The sequence below is a fragment of the Ananas comosus genome, linkage group 2 (assembly GCF_001540865.1).
Source record: "Ananas comosus cultivar F153 linkage group 2, ASM154086v1, whole genome shotgun sequence".
NCBI classification, from domain to species: domain Eukaryota; kingdom Viridiplantae; phylum Streptophyta; class Magnoliopsida; order Poales; family Bromeliaceae; genus Ananas; species Ananas comosus.
Window position 1 is genome coordinate 350,441 of NC_033622.1, and position 23,625 is coordinate 374,065.

Genomic DNA, 23,625 nt, shown 5'->3' on the forward strand with positions numbered 1-23,625 from the left:
GAGAAAAATGGATTCAGATACGTGTGGGAAATCAAACAAATACGAATATGAATCAGGTTTTTACGAATATATATTTAATACTTCTAAATTTATTTAGAAAAGAAAAAAAATTAAAATAATGTTAAATATGTGGATATGTATAATAGCAAAGCAGTTTTCGATTCGCATTAGGATAATCCGAATTCAAATTTGAAGAAAAATAGTAAAACTGAATTTGCCCCCCGAAAAAAAAAATTTCTAACTCAAAATCTAAATATGAATACAAATAGGATAGTAAAATCCTAATACATATCGGATAAACAAATAAAAAATACTTCAAATACTACTCCTGTGATTTTATATTTTCTTACTTTAGTACCATATAGTTTAAAGCGTATCACTTTTATACTCTACAATTTTATTTTTCTCTTTTTATTATTCCTTCCGTTAATTTTTTTTTTGTTAAACCAGTGGCAAAGTTAAAACTAAAGAGTACTAAAATAAATATTCGGTAAACTATAGACGGATTATCTGAAATTTTTTGTATATGATTTAACGAAAAGTTAACGGAATCACTGGCGAAAAGAAAAAAATAAATTATAAGATATTAAATTGATAAACCTTATAGGATACTAAAGTGAAAAAAATATGAAATTACATGATGGTATTTGTAGTTTACCTAAAAAAAACGCAATATATATATATATATATATATTGTAAAAAGGTGAAAGGTGGGTTTCCAAATTAGGAGATACACCTCAACGGCGCTGTGATTCCACCGTACTCTGTGGTTTTGGCTCTTGCGCACGAACGAGACCGCAAGTTATCGATTCCCTTTTTTTTTGCAAACCGTCTCTCTCTGTGATCGCCGGCAAGACACCCCGCGATCTTCTCTTCCTTCTCCCTCCCCGCCGCCGGCAGTCAGCCGCCGTCTGCCGTCCGCCGTCCTTCTCTCGTCACTGACGTCTTGAGGGTAAATATTCAGTTGGCGAAGGTATATACATACATATACATGAGTTATATTGTATACAAATATGCAATGTTCTACCGATTGTTCGGGGTGCAAGTGGCAAAGAGTTTGATGGTTGGTATCCGGCGTCCTAAAAATTTGAATCCTAATTAGTTCACATTTTCAGCTAAATTTATTTTTTAAATAAATTAAACGAAATAGATAGCATGCTATCTTTCTCTCAAAAAAAAAAAAAAAAAAAATCTAGAAGTATATAAATTTCAGTGGCAATAACTAATAACTAATTAGGATGCTAAATAGAATCGATAATCAAACCTGTTGAATTATTTGAGTTTGAATTGATTAGGATTTCGTAATTTACTTTTAATTTGTTTTAGAGATTTGCTTTAGAATTCAGTCTAGGATTATGTTTTGAAAACTATAAATAAATTATATCGCTTGTAACTTAGGGGAGAGAATTCTTGAGGATTAAAAATTGGTTTATGAATTTCAGTCACCGGTCATGTTCTTTCTTTTTTTTTTTCTTTCGCCGTGTATGCGGGGGAAATTCTTCTTCAAGTTCTATTCTTTCTTTTCTTTCTCACCTTTCCTTTATATTCTTTATTTTCCTCTTATTCTTCTTCTCTAATTTTTAGAAAATCTTTACAAAATTTTCTATATTTTCATTAAATTTGCTTTGATTTTTAGTTATTTCTCTAATTCTTTGAATAATAAAAAGTATTTAGAATACTCTGAAAGGGAAAGTATATAAAATTCTGCTGTGGTGCTATATTATTTTACTTTATCATTGCCAAAAATGACGATTAGGATGGTAATTAGTAGAAGAAATTAATTTTTTCCTGTTAGACATGATTAAAGAAAATGTTATATCATTTCATCGCTCCATAGGCAGATACTTTTATATATTTGTAATTTATAATAAAAAAAGGTAACATGAATTTTTCTTTGAATGAGAATTCAGTTTTATGTATTGTCATTAGTTTTGATAGAAATTAGTTTAAAATTTCTCATATATTGAAATGTTTAATTTTGTTATGCAGGCAGAACGCAGAAAAGATTATGGAGAAGAAGAACGAAGAGGATGATGGCGATACATCAGGAGAGTATACATCTGAAGATGATGGTTATGTTTGGCCAGACGGTACGCGTAGAAGAACCCGCGAAGAATGGGCTAGGTATCATAAACAAGTGGAGGAAAGCGAGGTATTTAATACTTATCGTCATCTTTTCGAGTATCAAAGCTTCGAAATCTTTTTACTAATTGTAATATATGTGTCTTATAGGGATTTGATGTTGACCTGTTTCCGGGTACAAGCGAGCATGGCTTTACAGCACTGACGAATTTTGACGATGATGATATCATCGAATGTACCAAAGCGGCGATCGAGCACTTTAATAAGGAAAATGTATGATCATATTGTCTTGTTTCTTTTTTTTCTTGTTTTTCCTATTTTTTCTTTTTTTTTCCCTGATAGAATTGTTTTTGCAATTTTCTTTGTAATTTAGGATGCGAGTTTCAGGTTTGTGAAGATAGAGAAGACTACTTGTCTCGTTGTGGCAGGATCTTGGTATTATATAACGTTTCAAGCTATTGATGGTGAAGCCAACCTGAAAACATTCCAAGCTATAACATTTTATGGACTAGACCATAGTATTAAAGTTGATCTCTGCAGGCTTAAACCAGGTGCAACTTAGTGAAAGGTATATTTCTAGTTATTTGTTTGTGTACTTTTGTGTTAATTGTGTGTATGTAATACTATTTGGCTTGCTTCTGAAGTATGGTGTCATCAGTGGTCGATTATAGTTTAGGTATAATTCAAATCAGGTATAACAGTCCGATTATAGTTTAGGTATAAAGTTCTTTCTGTGCGGTTACAAAGTTCCATTTATTTATTCATTGTAACTTAAAATGATGAGCTTCAACTTATTTCATTTCTGTTACATCATTGTTGTTCCTTAATTCACATAACTGCTGCCTAAAAATAATCTTTCCCTCCTGTTTTTCTATGTCCACAGGGATGCTTAATCCGTCAATTTTTGCTTCTCTCAGGATGTACCTCATGCAACACCAGGAGTTAGATACCAAAGTAACTATATATCATAATAATTAAGTATTATTGTTGGCGAGAATTTACTTTATGCAGTTAGTGGACTTTTATGTGTTGTAGTTTGCATTGTTTATTCCTGTCGCTGCACTTGCAAGTTCTTGATTTGAGATTTGGGGCAAACCTCTGTTATAGGTTGCTTATGATGGCTTTATTGTACAGAATGTTTTTAAGGTTAAAATCTCAATTTGACTTTTTCATTACAGAATTCCAGTAATCTGTATAAGAACGAGTATTGGAGTTCCAGTAATTGGTGTAAGATCAGCTTGCTGATTCTCAGTAGACTAGTGCTCAAGTTTCACTTTGGTCATCCTCAACTTAAGTTTAACATTAAAAAACTTAAAAATCTCTAATTGCCCTTGTTTTTCTAGCCCTTTTTTCTTATTTATTTATCCATACATTCGGTGCAATTCTACTATCATTAATTCACCATTATCTATTCGTACTTTTCGTCCATTCTTATATATAAATTTAAAATTTAAAACTGTGGATCCAAAATATTACTTAACTGTAAATTTTAATTATAAGTTATATTTTTATTTTTGAGTCTATTTTGGCTATTAGTGCAACTTGAATTATGCATTTGAATTGTAATTCAATTTGTATGTTTTGAATTCAATTATGAATCAATTTTTGAATTAAAATGTAAACTTACCTTTTAAGTTTGATTATGAATTAAACTTAGATTTATGGATTCGAATTTTTATCTGTATACATAAGCCATTTTTTATTCAAGTTCAGTATTAAATTCAAAATTTAGTTTGATTTTGGATTGGTTTAATTACACTAATGATTCCATCCTTTTACCTGATTTTTTTTTTTTTTTTGGTCCAACAACCTTTAAATTTCTGCTATGAGGTTCCTAACCTTTATTATTTGTTTCGATTAAATTTTACAACTAAAATCTCCATTAAATCTAGCAAAAATTGCCACTCCACCACATGTTAGCATCAAATATTCTCACATAACAATTTAAAGATAATGAAGAAATTAATTAAAACAAATAATAAAGTTAGGAGATAATTGAAAAATTAAAGACTAGACTAAGCAAATTATTATTATTGAACGTATCGTAAGATTTTAAAATATAAAATAAGATTTGGGCCTCGAAATAAAAATAAGATTTTATATTTGACATAAAAAATAACAAAATATATAAAATTAATAAAAATATAGTTGAAAATAACATAATAAAAATTTTTAAATATGTCCTTTCTGTTAAAATTCGTTAGAAAATTTTAATTAACCATAAATTAAATATTTTACCCTAATTAGTTTTCGATATTTTTACTCCTCTTACGTTATATTGTTATGATTTTTGGAGGGACATATTTGTGATTGAAAATATAAACAACTTTCTAATGATTTTCTAACAATAACAAATCATATGGACCTATTTGAAAACATTAAAACTTTTGTAGGGACAACATATAAAAGTTAAATTTTGTAGGAATATATTTATCAATTATCATTCACTATATTTGCAGGAACCTATATAAAATTAACCCATTTATTAATAGTAATGTAGAGACTAGCGATTAAAAGATAGTTTAGTGATATTTATGAGAAAAAAAAAAAGTATAAGATAGAAAAAGGAAAATAAATTTAAAATACAGTGTAGAGATTGATAAAATATAATAATTCATTGATGTTTTTGAAAAAAAAAAAATTAGTACAGTATAAAAAGTGACCTATAAAATATAGTGTTATTTCTTCTCGGGTTAGCCCATAACTAATTAAAAGGTAATGGAATATATAAGATATAAGATGTTATTATATGTCATGAGTTTTCAATGTGAAACTAAACTAACTTATAATAAAATATGCACCAGCTCTCAAGTAAAGCCCATTGGATATTAGGCCACACAAGGTCCCAAGACGGCGGCCCAAGACCAACATGGGTTTAGAATCACTTTGAATAAATAATACTAACAAAAAATTGAATTTTAATAGTTGGACCAAAAAATCCCTCCAAATTTTTTTTGCCACCGTTGAGGGGTATTATGTTACTTTTTAAATTTTTACTAAATAGGACAAAATAAGAATAAACAAATATGGGGCTTTGCCCGTGCCGTTCGGACTGAAGGGCTGTGTTAGGAAAAATCCGCGCTAGCCCGGCATGACTTGGATTAGGGGCCAGGCCAATACTCGGCCCGTTTCGCTAGGGTTAATGTTGGCCCACGCTGGCCTACATAACATTCCTATTAAGTTTTTTAATTTAATATTGTAAAACACATGTCCAATTTATTAGATTTAAATGTTGCTGCATTTATGGTTGGATTTTAGTGATGTATGCATCATATAGAACTTGCAGGTAATAGTTTTTAATAGTCCTTTCAAGAATCGTGTATTTATATCTACCTCCAAAGTTCTCAATTAAGTAATTATAGCTAATACAATAAAATAGCTTAATTAATTAATTTCATTTAGATAGTTTAATTGCTTCACAAGGTAGCTGATTGAATTCATGGAAATTTCATAAATATCAGTACTTTATATTTTTTTTCTATATTATTGCTTCTAAATTAGGTGTAGAGTAAGATTAGCTTAGCCCTTGTTCTATATAGGTTCTCTTTTTTTTTAATACAATTTTTTTTATATGATTAGATGTTTTAGAGAATGAAGTTTTTTATGTTTGTTATGATTGGTTAACTTGTAGATTGCCTAAATCATATGCGAAACAAGGAGTCAGCACCATGCAAATCTTATATATATATATATAGAGTCCGGCTATTATGCTATCGGTAGCACGGAGTGCTCCGTGCTACCAAGTTGTTTTCGATGATGCAGCTTCCAAATCGACGATCGGCTCCGTTAGACTTGATCTACACTATTGAAAGTATTTGGAAACTAAATTTCAGATTTTTTCGACATCATTTGACTAGTGATCAAAAGATCTCAAAATTGACAATTTTAATGGCCGATGTGGTGTGTTTGTGAGTTTAACGGTGTAAAACAATCTAAATGCGATGAAAATTTTATAGAAAATTCTTTTCACTATTTAGAGTAAGATCAGTATATCTGATCTTGAATTTAAATTTTTTATCATCATTTTTNTCCGTGCTACCGATAGTATAGTAGCCTAGTTCTATATATATATATATATATATATATATATATATATATATAACCATTATTCTTCATATTAAAATCATGATAAATTATTGTCCCAATGCTCCAAATGTATAGAATAAAAATAGCTTAAGACTTTTTATTATATTATTTTTCTTTCTTTATTTTTTTCAAATAATTTTTAAGTGATTAAATATTTTTATACATGAATTTCTCTATTCTTGTCCTAATTGGTTAGCTTATAATGTGTTTGAAACATGTGTAAGATGACAAATAAGTTTCTTACTAAAATAATAAAAAAGCAAAATAAAGTTTTATCCAACTTGTTATTTCTTACTAACAAACAAGTTGGTTAAATTCAAGGACAACAAGTAAATTTATCATTCACTCATTATTCTTTCAAATTCAATTTTTATATTAAGAAAAATAAAAAATAATAATAAAGTCAAAAGTGATGTTAACCCAATACAAATAACATGAATATTAGTACTACTCTATTTTTCATCATATAAATATTTTCTTAATTATTACAGCTACTATAATCATAACACTTTTAAGTGATTAAATATTTTTGTACATGTAGTTTTCTATTCTTGTCATGATTGGTTAGCTTATAATGTATTTAAAACATGTGTAAGATGACAAACAAGTTTCTTACTAAAAAAATAAAAAAGTAAAATAAAGATTTATCCAAATTGTTATTTCTTACTAACAAACAAGTTGGGTAAATTCAAGGACAACAGGTAAATTTATCATTCGCTCATTATTCTTTCAAATTGAATTTTTTATATTAAGAAAAATAAAAATAAAAAAAAACAATAAAGTCAAAAGTGTTAGCCCAATGCAAATAACATGAATATACTACTCCCTTTGTCATTATATAAATATTCTCCTATTACATATGCTATAATCACAACACTTTTATTTAAGTCCTCTGAGTTGAGAGTATTTTCTTAATAGAAAAATTATCCTCGTTTAGCGTATTTTTATACCATCTCGTTGCCCCACATGGTAATAACAAATAATTTTGATTTCACCAACTATGTAACTTGTAATTTTACTAATTTATTTTTTAAAAATATTTAATTTTATGACAGTATCTTTCAATTAAAAGTTTTAATTTTAATTAGTTTTGATCCATTATCTTTTAAATAACACTATTTATTATAAATGATTCTTATTATTTTTTATAGTTATTAAATACACAATATGATGTTATACTTATTTTTCCTTACATGCATGTTTGTTATAAATACAACAGAATTTATGAGAGAGTGGGATAATTCGATCAGAGGTTGGAGATCAGCAGATATGTAGTAAGTATATTTTATAAAATATTTATTAAAAGTTAATTAATACAATAAATATTATTTTATTGACTAATTTTTACACAATAAATATTATTTTACAACACATATACACAATATAAAAGCTTGCATAACATATCCAGCCTAGTTATGTCATGTTATGTCAAATGACACACACACACAACAACAACAACAACAATATGGATTTATTATATGTTTTCAATGGAGCTTAGAAAAACTGCAGCCTAGTTATGTTAGATGTGCTGGTTAATTCCTGTAGAAGGTCTTTATGTAGCACCTTTACCACAAGTTTATCAAGTATCAAGCATAAGGAACTCTTTAGTCTTGCTTGTGTTTCTACTTCTACTTTTTGCACAAACAATCTTTAGTAAAATGTGTAGAATACAAAAAGATTAATATATATTAATATGTTTAATTCCTTTATGTAGGAAAAATGCTGAGCAGGTGATACTTGAAGAATCACCGCAAAAAATGATGAAACTGCATGAGGAGAAGAAAGAGGAGGAGGAGACCTGCAGGTGTGGAAAATGTGAAGTAGGGGAAAAGAATCGGTGTGGAAAATGTGAAGAATTAGAGGAAAAGAATAAGAAGAAAAAGAATATTGTGGATTATGAGTATTCGTCGGGAGAGGATGACGATTACGTCTGGCCAAATGGTGAGCGCAGAAGGACCCGCGAAGAATGGGCTAGATATTATAAACAAATTGAGGAAAGCGAGGTAATTTAATATTTATCAACATCCTTTTGAGAATTAAGGTTTGAAATCTTTTTCCATACTAATTGTAAGTATGTTTTATAGGGATTTGACGTTGATCCGTTTACGGGCGATTTGGAGCTTGGTCTTAGAGGGGCAGAGGATTATGATTCCGAGCCTATCATCAAATGTGCAAAAGCAGCTATTGAACGTTTTAACAGTGAGAATGTATATTTATAGTGCCTTATCTATTTTCCTTTTTATTCTTTCTTTTTTATCTTTTTTGTCTTTTTTGTTATAATTTCTTTCGTAATTTCTTTTTTAATGCAGAATACGAGCTATGAGTTTTTGAAGTTAGAGAAGATAACTTGCATTATTGCATCGGGATTGGAGTATCGTCTTACTTTTCGAGCAGCAGATGGTGAAACCGAACCCAAAATGTTCCAAGCTATAACATTTCTTGGGATAGATGATAGTATCATTGTTGACTTCTGCAGGCTTAAGTCCACTGCTAGTTTGTAAAAGATAGATTTCTTATTATTTATAGTGTAAAAAGGCTTGGGTAAATATGCTGCCACTTTTATATACTTACTTATACTGTTTATACGGATTTCTGATTGGTAGTTGTCTTGAAGACAATTGAAATACAGTGATGTGCTTATTTTAGTTGTTCAACCAATTTTCTATCCTTTATAGTTGCGAAAAATAGATATTATTTAATTTTATAAACTGCCAGTGCTTGCGTAACTCTTACTCATCAATCTATAAAATTTATTTGTGTGAAAGATGATATATATATTTGTGTGAAAGATGAGATATTATTTTTAAAAAAATAATAAAGTCAAAAGAGATGTTAATCCAATGCAAATCACATGAATATTAGTAGTATTCTAATTTTCATCATATAAATATTTTCTTATTAGAGCTACTATAATCACAATACTTTTATTTTAAGCCCTTTGAGTTAATAGACAAATTATCCTCGCTTAGCATATTTTTATATCATGTTATCACTGCATATGTTAATAACAAATAATTTTGATTTCAATTACTATGTAATTTGTAATTTTACTAACTTATTTTTTAAAATATTTAATTTTAGGACAGTATCTTTCAATTAAAAATTTTAATTTTAATTAGTTTTGATCTATTATCCTTTAAATAATATTATTTATTATAAATGATTCTTATTATTTTTTATAGTTATTAAATATATAATATAATGTTATACTTATTTTACGTTACATGTTTGTTATAAATAACATAGGATTTACGAGAGAATGGAATAATTCGACCAGAGGTTGGAAATCAGTAGATATGTAATAAGTATATTTTATAAAATATTTATTAAAAATTAATGCAATAAATGTAATTTTTTTTAAAATTAATGAATTATTTGAAAATTCTTACTATGCCTTTTTCATCCACCATTCTAACGGAAGCTGAGTACGCAATTCGATATTCAAATTAATTGAATTATCAAAACAAGAGTTGGTGAATTGCAATCACGAACTTTATCCCATCTTCTAGTCGGCGAACTGTAGATAGAATTGGATGCATACTATGTACGCATAATAAATGCTTAAAAAATATTAAAAAAGCACGGCATTACACTTTCAGCTGACAATCCATGCGTTGGAAGAAAATGCATTGGAAGAAGGGAATATTGTCAAATGAATAAATACCTAAGTTAAATTATATTGTAAAAATTTATTTATCATTTGTATGTTGATTTTCTTTTTCTAATTTTAATTTTTTTTGTAGAGAACGAGAGTGAAGATTGAAAATTTCCAAGTAAATTTGAAAACAATACACAGTGAGCAGCAAATTGAGGAGCAAATTGAGGAGATGCATGTCTAAATGTGTTTAGGAGCTTTGCATATCTACGTAGAGAGGTTAATATTTATTCATATTATTTAAGTTTTAATATTTTATAATTGATAAGAACCTTTTTTTTCTATACTAGGCTTTGTACACGGGACTTCAAATTGGAGAATCAAACAGAGGAAGATACTCAGTATCCATAATTGGATATGGAGATAATTGGATATGGAGTTGAGAATGACATAAAATACTATCTCATAAAGAATTCATAGGATAATAACTAGGGAACCGACGGCTATGCAAAAGTAAAGCGTGATCTTCTAAGTCACATGTCCATACCTATAGGTGCAAACATAGTTGCACTAATTTATTGTCTTTCATATAAATTATATGTATTTTTTTTACAATATTGTTTGTATTGTGTAAAACTTGTTATACATAATATATATTTGTTTGAAAGATGATGTATATATTTGTGTGAAAGATTAGATATTATTTTTAAAAAAATAATAAAGTCAAAAGAGATGTTAGTCCAATGCAAATCACATGAATATTAGTAGTATTCTAATTTTCATCATATAAATATTCTCTTATTAGAGCTGCTATAATCACAACACTTTTATTTTAAGTCTTTTGAGTTAATAGACAAATTATCCTCGCTTAGCGTATTTTTATATTATTTTATCGTTGCATATGTTAATAACAAATAATTTTGATTTCACTTGTTATGTAATTTGTAATTTTACTAACTTATTTTTTAAAATATTAAATTTTAAAAAGTATCTTTCATTTAAAAGTTTTAATTTTAATTAGTGTTGATCTATTATCTTTTAAATAATACTCTTCGTTATAAATGATTCTTATTATTTTTTATAGTTATTAAATATACAATATAATGTTGTACTTATTTTTTGTTACTGTTTGTTATAAATACGGATTTACGCGAGAATGGGATAATTCGACCAAAGGTTGGAAATCAGCGGTTGGAAATCAAATGTAGTAAGTATATTTTATAAAATATTTATTAAAAATTAATAAAATAAATATTATTTTATTAACTAAATTTTTTTAAATTAATAAATTATTTAAGGTTCTTGCTATGCCTTTTCATCCACCATTCTGGCAGAAGCTGAGTATGCAATTCGATATGACGAATTAATTGAATTATCAAAACAAGAGTTGGTGAATTGCTATCACGAACTTTATCCCATCTTCTAATCGGCGAACTGTAGATAGAATTGGATGCATACTATGTACGCATAATAAGTGCTTAAAAAATATTAGAAAGCACGGCATTATACTGAAAGCTGACAATCCATGCGTTGGAAAAAAATGCATTGGAAGAAGGGAATATTGTCAAATGAATAAAGACGTGAGTTAAATTATATTGTAAAAATTTATCTATCATTTGTATGTTGATTTTCTTTTTCTAATTTTTTTTTTTTTTTTTTGTAGAGAACGAGAGTGAAGATTGAAGATTTCCAAGTAAATTTGGAAACAACACAGTGAGCAGCAAATTGAGGAGATCCTATAGATACGTCCTATTGCTGCATGTCTGTGTTTAGGAGCTTGGCATATTTACCCAGAGAGGCTAATATTTATATTATTTACGTTTCGATATTTTATAATTGATAATAACCCTTTTTTTTCATATTAGACTTTGTACACAGGACCTCAAATTGGAGAATCGAACAGAGGAAGACACTCAGTTGCTATAATTGGATATGGAGTTGAGAATAACATAAAATACTATCTCATAAAAAATTCATGAGATAGTAATTGGGGAACCGACGGCTACGCAAAAGTGAAGCATAATCTTCTAAGTCGCATGTCCATAGCTATAGGTGCATACATAGTTGCACCTAGTTATTGTCTTTCATATAAATTATATGTATTTCTTTTGATATTTTATAATTGATAATAACCTTTTTTTTTCAATATTAGGCTTTGTACACGGGACCTCAAATTGGAAAGTCGAACTGACATAAAATACTATCTCATAAAGAACTCATGAGATAGTAACTGGGGAACCGACGGCTACGCAAAAGTAAAGCGTAATCTTCTAAGTCGCATGTCCATAGCTATAGGTGCATACATAGTTGCACCTAGTTATTGTCTTCAATATAAATTATATGTATTTCTTTTATAATATTGTTTGTATTGTATAAAACTTAAATATATATTTGTGTGAAAGATTATGTATATATTTGTGTGAAAGATGAGATATTATTTTAAAAATAATAATAAAGTCAAAAGAGATGTTAGTCCAATGTAAATCACATGAATATTAGTAGTATTCTAATTTTCATCATATAAATATTCTTTTATTAGAGCTGCTATAATCACAATATTTTTATTTTAAGTCCTTTGAGTTAATAGACAAATTATTCTTGCTTAGCGTATTTTTATACTATCTTATCACTGTATATGTTAATAACAAATAATTTTGATTTCACCTGCTATGTAATTGTAATTTTACTAACTTATTTTTTAAAATATTTAGTTTTAGGACAGTATCTTTCAATTAAAAGTTTCAATTTTAATTAGTTTTGATCCATTATCTTTTAAATAATACTATTATTTTTTATAGTTATTAAATATACAAAATAATGTTATACTTATTTTTCGTTACATGTTTATTATAAATACAATAGAATTTACGAGAGAATGGGATAATTCGACCAGATATGTAGTAAGTATATTTTATAAAATATTTATTAAAAATTAATACAATAAATATTATTTTATTAACTAAATTTTTTTTTAAATTAATGAATTATTTGAAGGTTCTTGCTATGTCTTTTCATCCACTATTCTAACGGAAACTCAGTACGCAATTTGATATGGCGAATTAATTGAATTATCGAAACAAGAGTTGGTGAATTGCTATCACGAACTTTATCCCATCTTCTAGTCGGCGAACTGTAGATAGAATTGGATGCATACTATGTACGCATAATAAGTGCTTAAAAAATATTAGAAAGCACGACATTGCACTAGAAGTTGCGTTGGAAGAAAATGCATTGGCAGAATTTATCATCTGTATGTTGATTTTCTTTTCTTTTTTTTTTTTTTGTAGAGAACGAGAGAAGATTGAAGATTTCCAAGTAAATTTGGAAACAACACACATTGAGTGGCAAATTGAGGAGATCCTACAGATATGTCCTATTGCTGCATGCCTAGATGTGTTTGCATGCCTAGATGTGTTTAGGAGCTTTGCATATCTACCCAGAGAGGTTAATATTTATATTATTTAAGTTTTGATATTTTATTATTGACCTTTTTTTTCCATACTAGGCTTTGTACACGTGACTTCAAATTGGAGAATCGAACAGAGAAAGACAATCAGTTGCCATAATTGGATATGGAGTTGAGAATGACATAAAATACTATCTCATAAAGAATTCATGGGATAGTAACTGGAAAACCGACGGCTTTGTACACGTGACTTCAAATTGGAGAATCGAACAGAGAAAAACAATCAGTTGCCATAATTGGATATGGAGTTGAGAATGACATAAAATACTATCTCATAAAGAATTCATGGGATAGTAACTAGGAAACCGACGGCTACGCAAAAGTAAAGCGTGATCTTCTAAGTCGCATGTCTATAGCTATAGGTGCATACATAGTTGCACCTAATTATTATCTTTCATATAAATTATATGTATTTTTTTTATAATATTGTTTGTATTGTGTAAAACTTGTTATACACAATATATATTTGTGCGAAAGATGATGTATTATTTTAGGACATACATAATATTTTATTCTACAGATATTTCTGGCCCATAATTATAATTATTTAAATCTAAGTATAAAATTTAATTTAAATTCCATTAATTAGACCCAATTAACTTATGAGTCATTATTAGACTCAAAGAAATACTTAGATCAATTTTCCAAAACAAATAGGCATTGATCAACATTTCAATAATATAATTGTTTCAATTTTTCAAGAATTTCATTCAAAAAAAATCTTTACAGTTGGTTGTTCTTAAGCTTTTCTTAAGCCCTTATGTGTTAGGGATATTTTTTTGCCATGAGCTTCTTAACCTTGAAGTATTATCCAAGAGATTTTGACCTGATTTAGAGAAAAGTTTGAAATGAGCTGAAAAGTTGTAACTCCTATTCTAAAATAAACCAGCCTCTACTTCTCTAATTAGTATTTATGTGCTTCAGTAAACAAAAGGTGACAAAAATAATCTCTAGTAAATTTATAGTTTAGCTTTTCAATTCTATTGGTATCCATCTCAGTATTTCGGTCGATAGTATATTCCAACAATTACTATCTTCACAGTACCAAGACAAATGAAAGAAGCCATTTTTTCTTGAATTTATGAGTTTGTCGATGGTCTTGCGAAAAATATTTGGAGAACCTTTCTATTAATTTCCCAAATCTCATAATAATCTTACACATTCTAAAGAATTGTGACCATATTCTCTTTCCTTTTCACCTTCTAAGCTCATAATACTTTCTCTAGCTTGTAATAATTTTCTCAAATAATTAATTAATTAATCATTATCATGTTTAGCAAGCCTAGAAGAAGCAGCAATTTGTGGAAGGATCTTTTGCTTGAAGATGAGGCCATCTCCAACGATTGATCTCTACTATGATCCCCACCGTCGACAGGTTGGCCAACCAATGTATCATCTGACCTCTTCATCCTGCACAGATTTATGCTCAATGAGTGCGTCGATCGAAACAAATTGAAGTTCCGCGATCTAAATAAGCTTCTACAGGTAGTTGTTAGTTTCAGGGCAAGCATATACATATATATATACCCAGTAGCTGGAGGACAGAAGACAACGGTGTAGTCATAGGCCTTGCAGGTGAAAGTGCTGGTTCCGTCGTCGAAAGCATAGCTGTAGGCTCGCGGGCACGCAGTTTTGAAGATCGACGAGTAGAAGGACGGCTTGCAAGTACTGGGGTTCGCAAACTCTCCGCTGCAGCAGTACTGGTCGAGACCGAACGCCTCGCACGCGCTCTTGCACGCCACCACCCCGTCCCCGCACTCCACCTGCAGCTCCCTCGGGCAACCTGAGAGGGGTGGGGGATATGAAGTTTCGGTTTAGTAATACTTTCGTAAAGGCGAGTTGCCAGAGCGGCTGCCTCGCACCCTAAAACGTAGAGAGATTATTACCACGGTTGAGATCCGTAATGCACCCAGTTGCATTGCACCTGCCGTGTTGTACCCTCGGGACGACGACGACTGGTAGATTGTACCCGTCGACGAGGCTCACGTCGTAGTAGTCCTCGTCGGTGCCCTTCCCGAGAGTGATCTCGAACAACGTGGTCGGAGGGAGGGCCCCAGCACCGCCGCACTCCATTCGTCCTCCGCAATCTCCCGTCTGGCAAATGCCTGCCCCGTCGCTGTCGAATTCACATCCGGTTCGAGCCCAAATCCGGCCCGACCATCCCGGCGGGGCGAGTATTCGCACGGTCTGGCCCGAGTCGAGCCTGAACCCGGTTGTCGGCAACTGCGGTGTCCCCGCCCCGGCCAAAGTCCCGGGCCAAATGGTCCGAGGGCAATTGTTAGATACAGTGAAAGAAGTAGAACACATTGAAGGTTGGAACATAAGAACAAAGATTGAAACAAAGGAGAAGAGCATAGAATATGAGGTTTCTGTTTCCATTGAATGAATTGGAATGATGGTGGTGGTGGTGGTGAGAGGAGGGGGAAAGGGGGAAGCATTGGGGGGGGGTTGGGGGAAGTTTTAAAGTTGGAGAGATTGGAAGGTGTTTGAAGAGATGGAATGGGAAGAGGGGGAAGTGTTTGAAGGCTTTTTTCCCCTGAGATTGCTTTGCATTAAGAGGTCCTCTGGCGCATGTAGAGGGATGTGGGTTTAGTATTTTTCATTCATTGGGTGGCCTCACAATAAAGCAATACCTTTTGTTATATTGAAAGGAATTAAGATAGTTAAAAACATACCTCTCACAGCAAAACTAACAGTATTTTACATTACAGCACCCTAATTATACCAATAGCTCTTTACATGAACCCAGAATAAAACCAATAACTGCTTAGAATCTTATGCACCAACATAAGATGAAAACCAAAACCACTGAACTAGTTCACACCATGAGAAAAGTTTTTAAAGGGCAAACAGTGCATTAAATCTGTAGACTGCAGGATTTGGGGGAAAAGCATCAAATTCTTATCCTACAAAGGTATGATTAAACTATTCCTAGCTTTCATATCTAGTTAGATTGGATGAATTAAAAAGTTTTGCCCTTTAAAATCCAATCACAGAGCTCTTTCGATCGGATCGAATAAAAAGCTTAGCCTCTCATTGGACAAGGGGAAAAGCATACCACAGATTTGTCTCGATTACTTTGCAAAGAAATGATAAGATAATTGCAAAATGCATAACATAATAACAAAAGCTAATAAAAAGGTTAAGTACACAGTTGCATGGACAGTTAACAAGAAAGGAATTGTGCAATGTGATGCATTTGTAAGTTACAATCCCTAGAGAAAAAGTGCAGATTACAAAAAGTGCACTAGAAATCATGCATCATGGACTGTAGCATATTCCTCATATCGACACACAGTAGTGACACTGTAGGAGAAATTCTTTCACAAATTTAAACCAAAAAGCGGAAGCTCGCGCTTCATAGAGAAACTATTTGCCGGGACCTGGTCTGCCACATCAGCTGATCGGTCTGAGGCTGGCGAGACGGAACACATCTGGGCAATAATTTCTCGGCGTAATGGCCCCTGCTTGTTATTTTGCTTCGCTTTCTTCTCCAGCGCTCTTGGGTTCATCGGTGGATTTAGTGTTATCAGGGGTCAAGTATCGACCGGTCATCGGATCGATAGGGCGGGTATCGCGGGGCCCACCTTTACGAGTCATTGCAAGCATAGGTGGGGGCGGAAGAAGCCCGGCCCGGAACAGGATGCGCTGAACAGGCTCCGACGGCTGTGCGCCTACTGATAGCCAATACCTGCACCAAAAGGCAGATTGAGAGGGTATCAGTAAGAATTTAAGAGATAACAATCTTCGACTAAACTATAGAACAGATAAGATCCTAATCTATTTATGGCATTTATTTTTTGACTGTCAAAGAAAACTCTGCAGCAGAAACTTATTTTAGTCAAAAGATAGAAAACAAGAGATAATGTTTCTTTTAGATGATATCATTTTCTCTAAATTCGACAATAACTATCCTAGACCCCCCAAAAAAAAGGAAAAAGTAGGGAAAAAACTGGACTTCTGAAATCTAACTACAGTTCATAGAAAAGCAGGACACAACAGAACCAAATTGCTGTCGATATCATGCTGATCACTCTCTGAAAAATAAAATATAATAAAAAGTAATATGCTGTAACTTTCTTGTATAATGAGATAGAAAGAGGTATTAATATCATCCATCGGACCAAAGAACTGAGGATTTTTGCAATGAAAAAAAAAAATTGGAAGAAATGAAGTTTGAGGATTCGGCAATGAAAATAATGGAAGAAACAAAGCTTTTAACTAGGAATTCAAACAAGTTTTTTTTGCTAAAATCAAACTATTTAGCACGTGCCACACAATAGAAATGGTAGATGATGACCTCCGGAACAAAGTTAAAATGGTCAGACAATAATAAATGGAGCATTTTTATAGCTGGATATTCAGTGTACTTTAGTAGGATTCTTTCACATGCATATATCCCGCAAAATTATCTCTTTACATATCTACTGTTGTAAAATATCAATTTTCATATGAACACCTTCAAATTGCAGCTTCTCACAAAGTTAGCCTTAATTCAGAAAACAGTATTTCTGTAAAGCTTCTCACAAAGTTAGCCTTAATTCAGAAAACAGTATTTCTGTAAGTACGAAAACATATGCAATCCTTGTTGAAGAGAGAGATGTTGAAGGGCGTGCATGAAAATGCAGATCTCAGAGTGGTGTATGGATGAATAGAAAGTAGATGATATAGTAATATCCCAAAGTAATTTGAGATTAGTGTAAGCTCATAAACCGTAAATATCTAAACTAACTACGTAAGATGGGTTGGTCGTGTTCACTAACTTGCATTTATACTTATCAACTTCGAATTTTTCTAAATCACAGGAACATTCTAAGACTGAACTTCGTCCATCCATAAGTATATAAGGAAAAGAAATCTTTCAACAACTTACTTGCTAACAATCTGTCCAGAAATGGAGTTCGATATACACAAGTTATGCTCATCTTCTAATTCGAAGGAAACTGACAGACTGACATGGTTTCCTAGCTGTACACACAACACAAAACACAGTAAATCCTCCCTTTCCTACTATAGCTCTCTCGTTCTATTCTATCAAATCCAATACCGGGTACCAAATGGGGCCATAAATTATAATCCAATCTGCACCGCATCAATATGCAAGCATGACATTTACTAAATTCATGCACCTCAAGTTCTTCAAGTGTGTCATGAAACATGGAAGAACCAAAAACGGTTTTAACTATAGTACAATGCACAAAAGAGTCACTACAATCACCCCACATTCTTTCTATATGAATGTAGTGAGCTTTCATACAAATATATCATCAGACACATCATGGAGACAACAAAGAGGCATAAACCAAATTTATAGGATCAAAGAGGCATTGATCTGTGAAAAGATTATGATATCACTCAGTACACTCACACATCTCAAGCCAAAAGAAATAGATATATCATCTCGTATAGTAATCAGAAGCTAGAGTGGCTGATGTAAAATTGGGGGGCAAAAAAATATATATATATAGGATGCACCTCAAGAGTGAGACAAGATCACCACCGTCCCCCTTCCGTTAAAATTCAATCTGACGAACTGATTTTGGACAGCAGCGATTCCTGTCTCCCAATGATGTGCTTGCCACATAATTTTAATTTTCGCCCAATAAAATTTGTATACAACAAGTTGTTGCATAAAATAGCATATTTGAACTAGACTACACAAATTAACATCTTCCTGCCAAGAACTACAGTATCAAAGACATGAGTATAAACGAGGGAACTAAACAACCGTTAAGAAGAATTTAAGATTGAAAAAATTACATAAAAAAGAAACAACATTGCAATATATCAACCACGATCTTGAAACTAGGGTTTGCGAAGCTTACTTAATCCGGTCAAAATTAAGCCCCATCCTCTTACCACCATCCTGCCCTGTATATCACGAAGCAAACCAAATTAATTGGAAGCTGAAAATTGGGAGTGAATGAGCATAAAATGAGAGTGTAATATCAAAAAGACCTAACCCAACGAATCAGAAAGAGGGTAAATAGGCCTTAAAATGGGGAAAAGGGGAGATGGGTACTAGTGTCCAAAATTGGATTTTTGGAAGAGAGAGAGAGAATTAGTGATTAAAAACCCTAAACCCAATGAATCAGAAAGGGGGTAAATAAGCGTAAAATGTGAAAGAGGTGGAGATGGGTAGTATCCAAAATTGGATTTTGGGAAGTGAAGCAGAGAGAACTAGTAATTGAAAACCCAACCCAATGAATCAGAAACTGGACAAATAGGCATAAAACGGGGAAAAGGGGCAGATGGGTAGTGTTCAAAATTGGATTTTTGGAAGAGAAAGAGAGAGAGTTCGGGATTAAAAACCCCTAAACCCAATGAATCAGAAAGAAGGTAAATAACAAATAGGCATAAAACGGGGAAAAGGGGGAGACGGGTACTAGCATCCAAGATTGGATTTTGGATAGAGGGATAGGATAGTAACTCGTAAAAGAGGAATCTGGGTGGAAATGAACACTCACAAATTGGAAATTGGGACAAAGGGGGGATATGGGTAGTATCCAACATTGGATCTTGGGGAGAGAGAGAGAGAGAGAGAGAGAGAGAGAGAGAGAGAGAGAGAGAGATGTTGTAGAGAGAGAGAGAGAGAGAATTGAGGGGGACCTGGTAAGGGGTTGTAGTAGCCCAAGAGCTCGAGATGCTTCCCGTCCCTGGGCGAGCGGCTGTCGGCGGCCATCACCCGGTAGAACGGCCGGTTCTTGCACCCCAATCGCGACAGCCGAATCCTCACCACCATCCTCTCCTCCCCCTTCTTCCTCTCGCTCTCTCTCTCTCTCTCTCTCGCGATTCCTCCTCCTCTCCTACAAACCCTAAAACCCAAACCCTAGTTCCGCAGCGTTGCGTTTACAACGTCCTCTTCTTCGTCTCGCGGGTGAATAATTACGGGGAACCCCCTTACCTTTACAACGCTCTAAACCAGGCCCTGGCCCTTTGTAGAATTTCTTATAATTCAATTTTACATTTTATAATAGGGTTTCAGCAAATTTGTAAGGTGGTGTGGATATAGTAGGTACTTGAATTTTGAAGATAATTATTGGTATTTTTTTCCTCTCTTTTTAATAAGTGTTTATATGGACTCCTTGGATATTCCACATTGCCAATAAATATTAAAAAAAAAAGTAAGAAGCTTTAAATTTGGAATAGTTGTCTATGTCATACTCATGCACTATGGATATAAAATGAGCACCATGATAATCGTGTTTAACATGATATGAAAAAACAGTTAAATTCTTTATCTTATACTTCTGATATGAGTGACTAGAAACAATTTTTTACCGTAAGATCGTCAAGTTTATCATTTGCCTTGCTTTTGAAACTGTACACTTCACTTGGCCGACGGATCTTATATTTTGTCTTAAATAAATTATCATTTCGCGAGAAAGAGCAACTGCTATTTCTATGGTTCTAGGAATATAACAACTCAATCAATTTTTTGCCCATATTTATTGTACACATCTAAAATGGGAAACAAAGCATATACCATAACTTTTTTTTTTTTTTAAAAAAAAAGGTCCAACAATAGGCCCACCAAGCCCATTACATGTGTCCACTATATAATAATGTATGGACTGAAAAAATATAGTTTTAGAATTTCGACGTGTTGCGTAATTGGGCCGGGTTCTCACAAGCCCAAGTTCTAACTCGCTCTTCGACCGAGCTCGAGAGCACTCGGTTTGCTTACGCATTTTTAGGTGTCGTTGGCTTAAATAAGCTAGTATTTCTGTCCTGTCCTATGGTAGAGGTCGAATTGGATCCAGTCACAATCAAAGCCAACGAGTGTTGTATGGCTACATGCGTACGGAATCAGCTGTCGAGATCCACACCTATTTGGCTATGTTAGAATATTCAACAAAGCGACTTTTCTCTACAGCAAAATCGAAAACTTTCGTAAAAACATTCTTTTACGACAGAAGTAAAAGCTTTTAAGTAGAACTCGTACTGCTTCTAAATTTTAAACTCTAAGAACTCATTTCAACACCTTATGACGAGCAAAAACACTCCACTTTCACAGCCAAATTGCTCGACTACTGTTGCCACTCATTTCCCAAATCGCAAATTCACCGTATTAGGAAATAAATTAATCATTTTTCGTACGCATTCGAAACTACAAATATAAATAGATAGCATGATTTGTATGTTTTGATCATTGTTAAGTGCATGACCTTGCACGATATATTACATTAAAATTCTAGTAATCATTAGTTAGTGAAACTTCAACAAATTATAAAAGAAAAGCAAGTAAAGCATTTATAGCTTAACATTCCACATCACTCACCTAATCAAATGTTTAAAATATCCGGATTAAGTATTTAATACAAGATTTTCTATAAGCATTACGTAATATTAAACAGCTACCGCCCAATCGGGGTTCTCAAATTTTTATTTGCATTTTATTTTAGTTTCTGACCATTAAAACTTTAAAATAGTTATTATTAACATAAAATGATCCTTTAGTTCTATTTGAAGTGAATTTAAATTTAAATTTCTATACATAACTTTGAAAATTTAGTTAGTTTTTAATTTGTGAAAATCAAGATTTTAATCTTGCCCAAAACCCACGTAAGTCGAAAAATGTGACATATCTAATAAAACGCATCTAATCCAAAAAAAATTTAAGCTCATTGGTTTGGAAACAATAACATGTAGCAAAGTGGATAATAATGGCTTTAATTAGTTTAGTTAGGGTGTAATTTAAAATACAATTTAGAGGAGAGTATGAGTCACGCATACAAATAATGCAAATCAAAACATTAATTATTGATGAGAATTAATTATTGATGAGAATTAAGTTGCTAATACAAGCAAAATCTAAATTAAGCACTCGATTTATATTAAAACAAATCGAGAATCAAAGTTGGTTGAGAGGAATTAGCACAAAAGTTTAAGCCGACACATCATCATCACCCACCGACCAAGCTGCAAATTAATTGAAAAACCCTAATTAAGTGTTTTTTAATTTTTTTAATTAATCTTTTTGACCGTATATAAGTAACGATTTCATACGTATGAAATTTATATGATTGTATTAGATCAGTATCACGTGTTAATAACGCCTAATATTTTTTAAAAAACAGAATAATGTATTTATACAATATATTGTAGTATAATAATAATAATATATATATAATATATAAAAGGTTTTTCTTCCACGTCACTCTTTACTTAGTAGTTATCTTTTGTTCCTCGGGAAACACGCCGATGCCACGTCCCCATCGCTATCTTCGTGATCATCCTCCGACGCACCCTTGGATTCACGCCACGTGTTCTCGTAGCGACCAATCGACCGTATGATCCCCATATGAGTTTCGCTCCGAGGGGCCAATGCCACGTAGGACGTTACACCCGCAAAAGCGTAATCGAATCACTCCATATCCCGATGGACGGTTGATACGTCTCGGACGATAATTTCTCATCCGTACAATTTGTTTTGAGTGATTCAAAGGGGTGTTACACACGGTACACCTCTGGTCACGAATAATGCTGTGCCACGTGGCCTGCCACATCACCGTAGATCTTCAGATGTGCAAGGGCCTTCGAAGTTCGAAACGCGAATAATTATATTTTTAATTAATGTAAATATAATTAAAGAAAAACTTTAAAAACTCCTCGCGTGGTTGCACACTTTTTCATTTTAGTACTATATAATTTAAAGTGTATCAAGTTAGTACCATATGGTTTCTCACTTTATCATTTTAGTACCCTATAGTCTAAAGTGTATCAAGTTTATTTTCTGTGGTTTTATTTTTGTATCAAGTTGGTTTTCTGTGGTTTTATTTTTTTATCAAGTTAGTACCCTGTGGATTTATTTTTTTATCAAATTAGTACCCTGTGGTTTTTAAACCACATGGTACTAAAGTGATAAAATGCGAACCACAGGGTACTAAAGTGATAAAGTGAAAAAACCACAGGGAACTAACTTGATACACTTTAAACCACAGGGTACTAAAATGATAAAGTGAAAAAACCACAGGATACTAACTTTATACATTTTAAACTATAGGATACTAAAATAAAAAAAGTGAAACCACAAGGAGGGTATTTGAAGTTTTTCCTATAATTAAATATGCATATAATTTAATACACTGCAGCTAAACTTAATGTTTTAATTTATTTTGGAATTTTATATTTGGAACAAGAATAATTATTATTATTATAAATATATATTTCAACTACTTGCAGTTGAAAGCAATATTTATAAATTTTATTGTTTTATACAAAAAAAAAGTGGACATTTTTATTAAAAAAATAGTTAAAGATGTTTGCTAAGTAGAAAATTATATTCATGCATATATGGGCACCTTTTACTCATTTAAATCCCTATCTATTTGTGGACCAATTGAATAATTGTGGAGCAAATTTTCTTTTTTTTTTTTTCTGGTGAGAATAAGAT

The 23,625-nt window shown here is 31.9% G+C and overlaps 4 protein-coding genes across 5 annotated transcripts; 2 read left to right on the forward strand and 2 right to left on the reverse strand.

Moving 5' to 3' along the window:
• On the forward strand, positions 719 to 3,192 carry LOC109706866. The gene is made up of 5 exons (XM_020227880.1): positions 719 to 973; positions 1,990 to 2,152; positions 2,233 to 2,355; positions 2,456 to 2,650; positions 2,966 to 3,192. The coding sequence occupies exons 2-4, from the start codon at positions 2,009 to 2,011 to the stop codon at positions 2,642 to 2,644; spliced, it is 456 nt and encodes a 151-aa protein (XP_020083469.1). The 5' UTR covers positions 719 to 973; positions 1,990 to 2,008; the 3' UTR covers positions 2,645 to 2,650; positions 2,966 to 3,192.
• Positions 7,872 to 8,704, forward strand: LOC109706593 (UPF0725 protein At4g29550-like). The gene is made up of 3 exons (XM_020227531.1): positions 7,872 to 8,171; positions 8,253 to 8,375; positions 8,478 to 8,704. The coding sequence occupies exons 1-3, from the start codon at positions 7,926 to 7,928 to the stop codon at positions 8,667 to 8,669; spliced, it is 561 nt and encodes a 186-aa protein (XP_020083120.1). The 5' UTR covers positions 7,872 to 7,925; the 3' UTR covers positions 8,670 to 8,704.
• Positions 14,298 to 15,997, reverse strand: LOC109706602 (pathogenesis-related protein 5-like). 2 transcript variants are annotated; one of them, XM_020227544.1, is made up of 3 exons: positions 15,116 to 15,997; positions 14,757 to 15,012; positions 14,298 to 14,639 (listed from the first exon to the last, which is right to left on the reverse strand). In XM_020227544.1, the coding sequence occupies exons 1-3, from the start codon at positions 15,606 to 15,608 to the stop codon at positions 14,483 to 14,485; spliced, it is 906 nt and encodes a 301-aa protein (XP_020083133.1). In that variant the 5' UTR covers positions 15,609 to 15,997; the 3' UTR covers positions 14,298 to 14,482. The 2 variants fall into 2 exon arrangements, with proteins under 2 accessions (XP_020083133.1, XP_020083132.1); XM_020227543.1 differs by having other exon boundaries at positions 14,745 to 15,012.
• On the reverse strand, positions 16,343 to 20,164 carry LOC109706894 (30S ribosomal protein S16-2, chloroplastic/mitochondrial). The gene is made up of 3 exons (XM_020227912.1): positions 19,839 to 20,164; positions 19,055 to 19,100; positions 16,343 to 16,920 (listed from the first exon to the last, which is right to left on the reverse strand). Exons 1-3 carry the CDS (start codon positions 19,969 to 19,971, stop codon positions 16,701 to 16,703), a joined length of 399 nt encoding a protein of 132 aa, XP_020083501.1. The 5' UTR covers positions 19,972 to 20,164; the 3' UTR covers positions 16,343 to 16,700.

Bases quoted from the DNA above. Each gene is read 5' to 3' on its own strand.
- LOC109706602 (XM_020227543.1), bottom strand. From the start codon at position 15,608: ATGGAAACAGAAACCTCATATTCTATGCTCTTCTCCTTTGTTTCAATC. The intron at 15,013-15,115 runs GTAATAATCTCT...CACCCCTCTCAG, and splicing joins CATTACGGATCTCAACCGTG to GTTGCCCGAGGGAGCTGCAG. The intron at 14,640-14,744 runs GTATATGCTTGC...AAATCTGTGCAG, and splicing joins GCTACTGGGTATATATATAT to GATGAAGAGGTCAGATGATA.
- LOC109706894 (XM_020227912.1), bottom strand. From the start codon at position 19,971: ATGGTGGTGAGGATTCGGCTGTCGCGATTGGGGTGCAAGAACCGGCCG. The intron at 19,101-19,838 runs GTCCCCCTCAAT...CGTGATATACAG, and splicing joins CTACTACAACCCCTTACCAG to GGCAGGATGGTGGTAAGAGG. The intron at 16,921-19,054 runs GTAAGCTTCGCA...CTTTTGGTGCAG, and splicing joins CTTAATTTTGACCGGATTAA to GTATTGGCTATCAGTAGGCG.
- LOC109706866 (XM_020227880.1), top strand. From the start codon at position 2,009: ATGGAGAAGAAGAACGAAGAGGATGATGGCGATACATCAGGAGAGTAT. The intron at 2,153-2,232 runs GTATTTAATACT...TGTGTCTTATAG, and splicing joins AACAAGTGGAGGAAAGCGAG to GGATTTGATGTTGACCTGTT. The intron at 2,356-2,455 runs GTATGATCATAT...TTTGTAATTTAG, and splicing joins AGCACTTTAATAAGGAAAAT to GATGCGAGTTTCAGGTTTGT.
- LOC109706593 (XM_020227531.1), top strand. From the start codon at position 7,926: ATGATGAAACTGCATGAGGAGAAGAAAGAGGAGGAGGAGACCTGCAGG. The intron at 8,172-8,252 runs GTAATTTAATAT...TATGTTTTATAG, and splicing joins AACAAATTGAGGAAAGCGAG to GGATTTGACGTTGATCCGTT. The intron at 8,376-8,477 runs GTATATTTATAG...TTTTTAATGCAG, and splicing joins AACGTTTTAACAGTGAGAAT to AATACGAGCTATGAGTTTTT.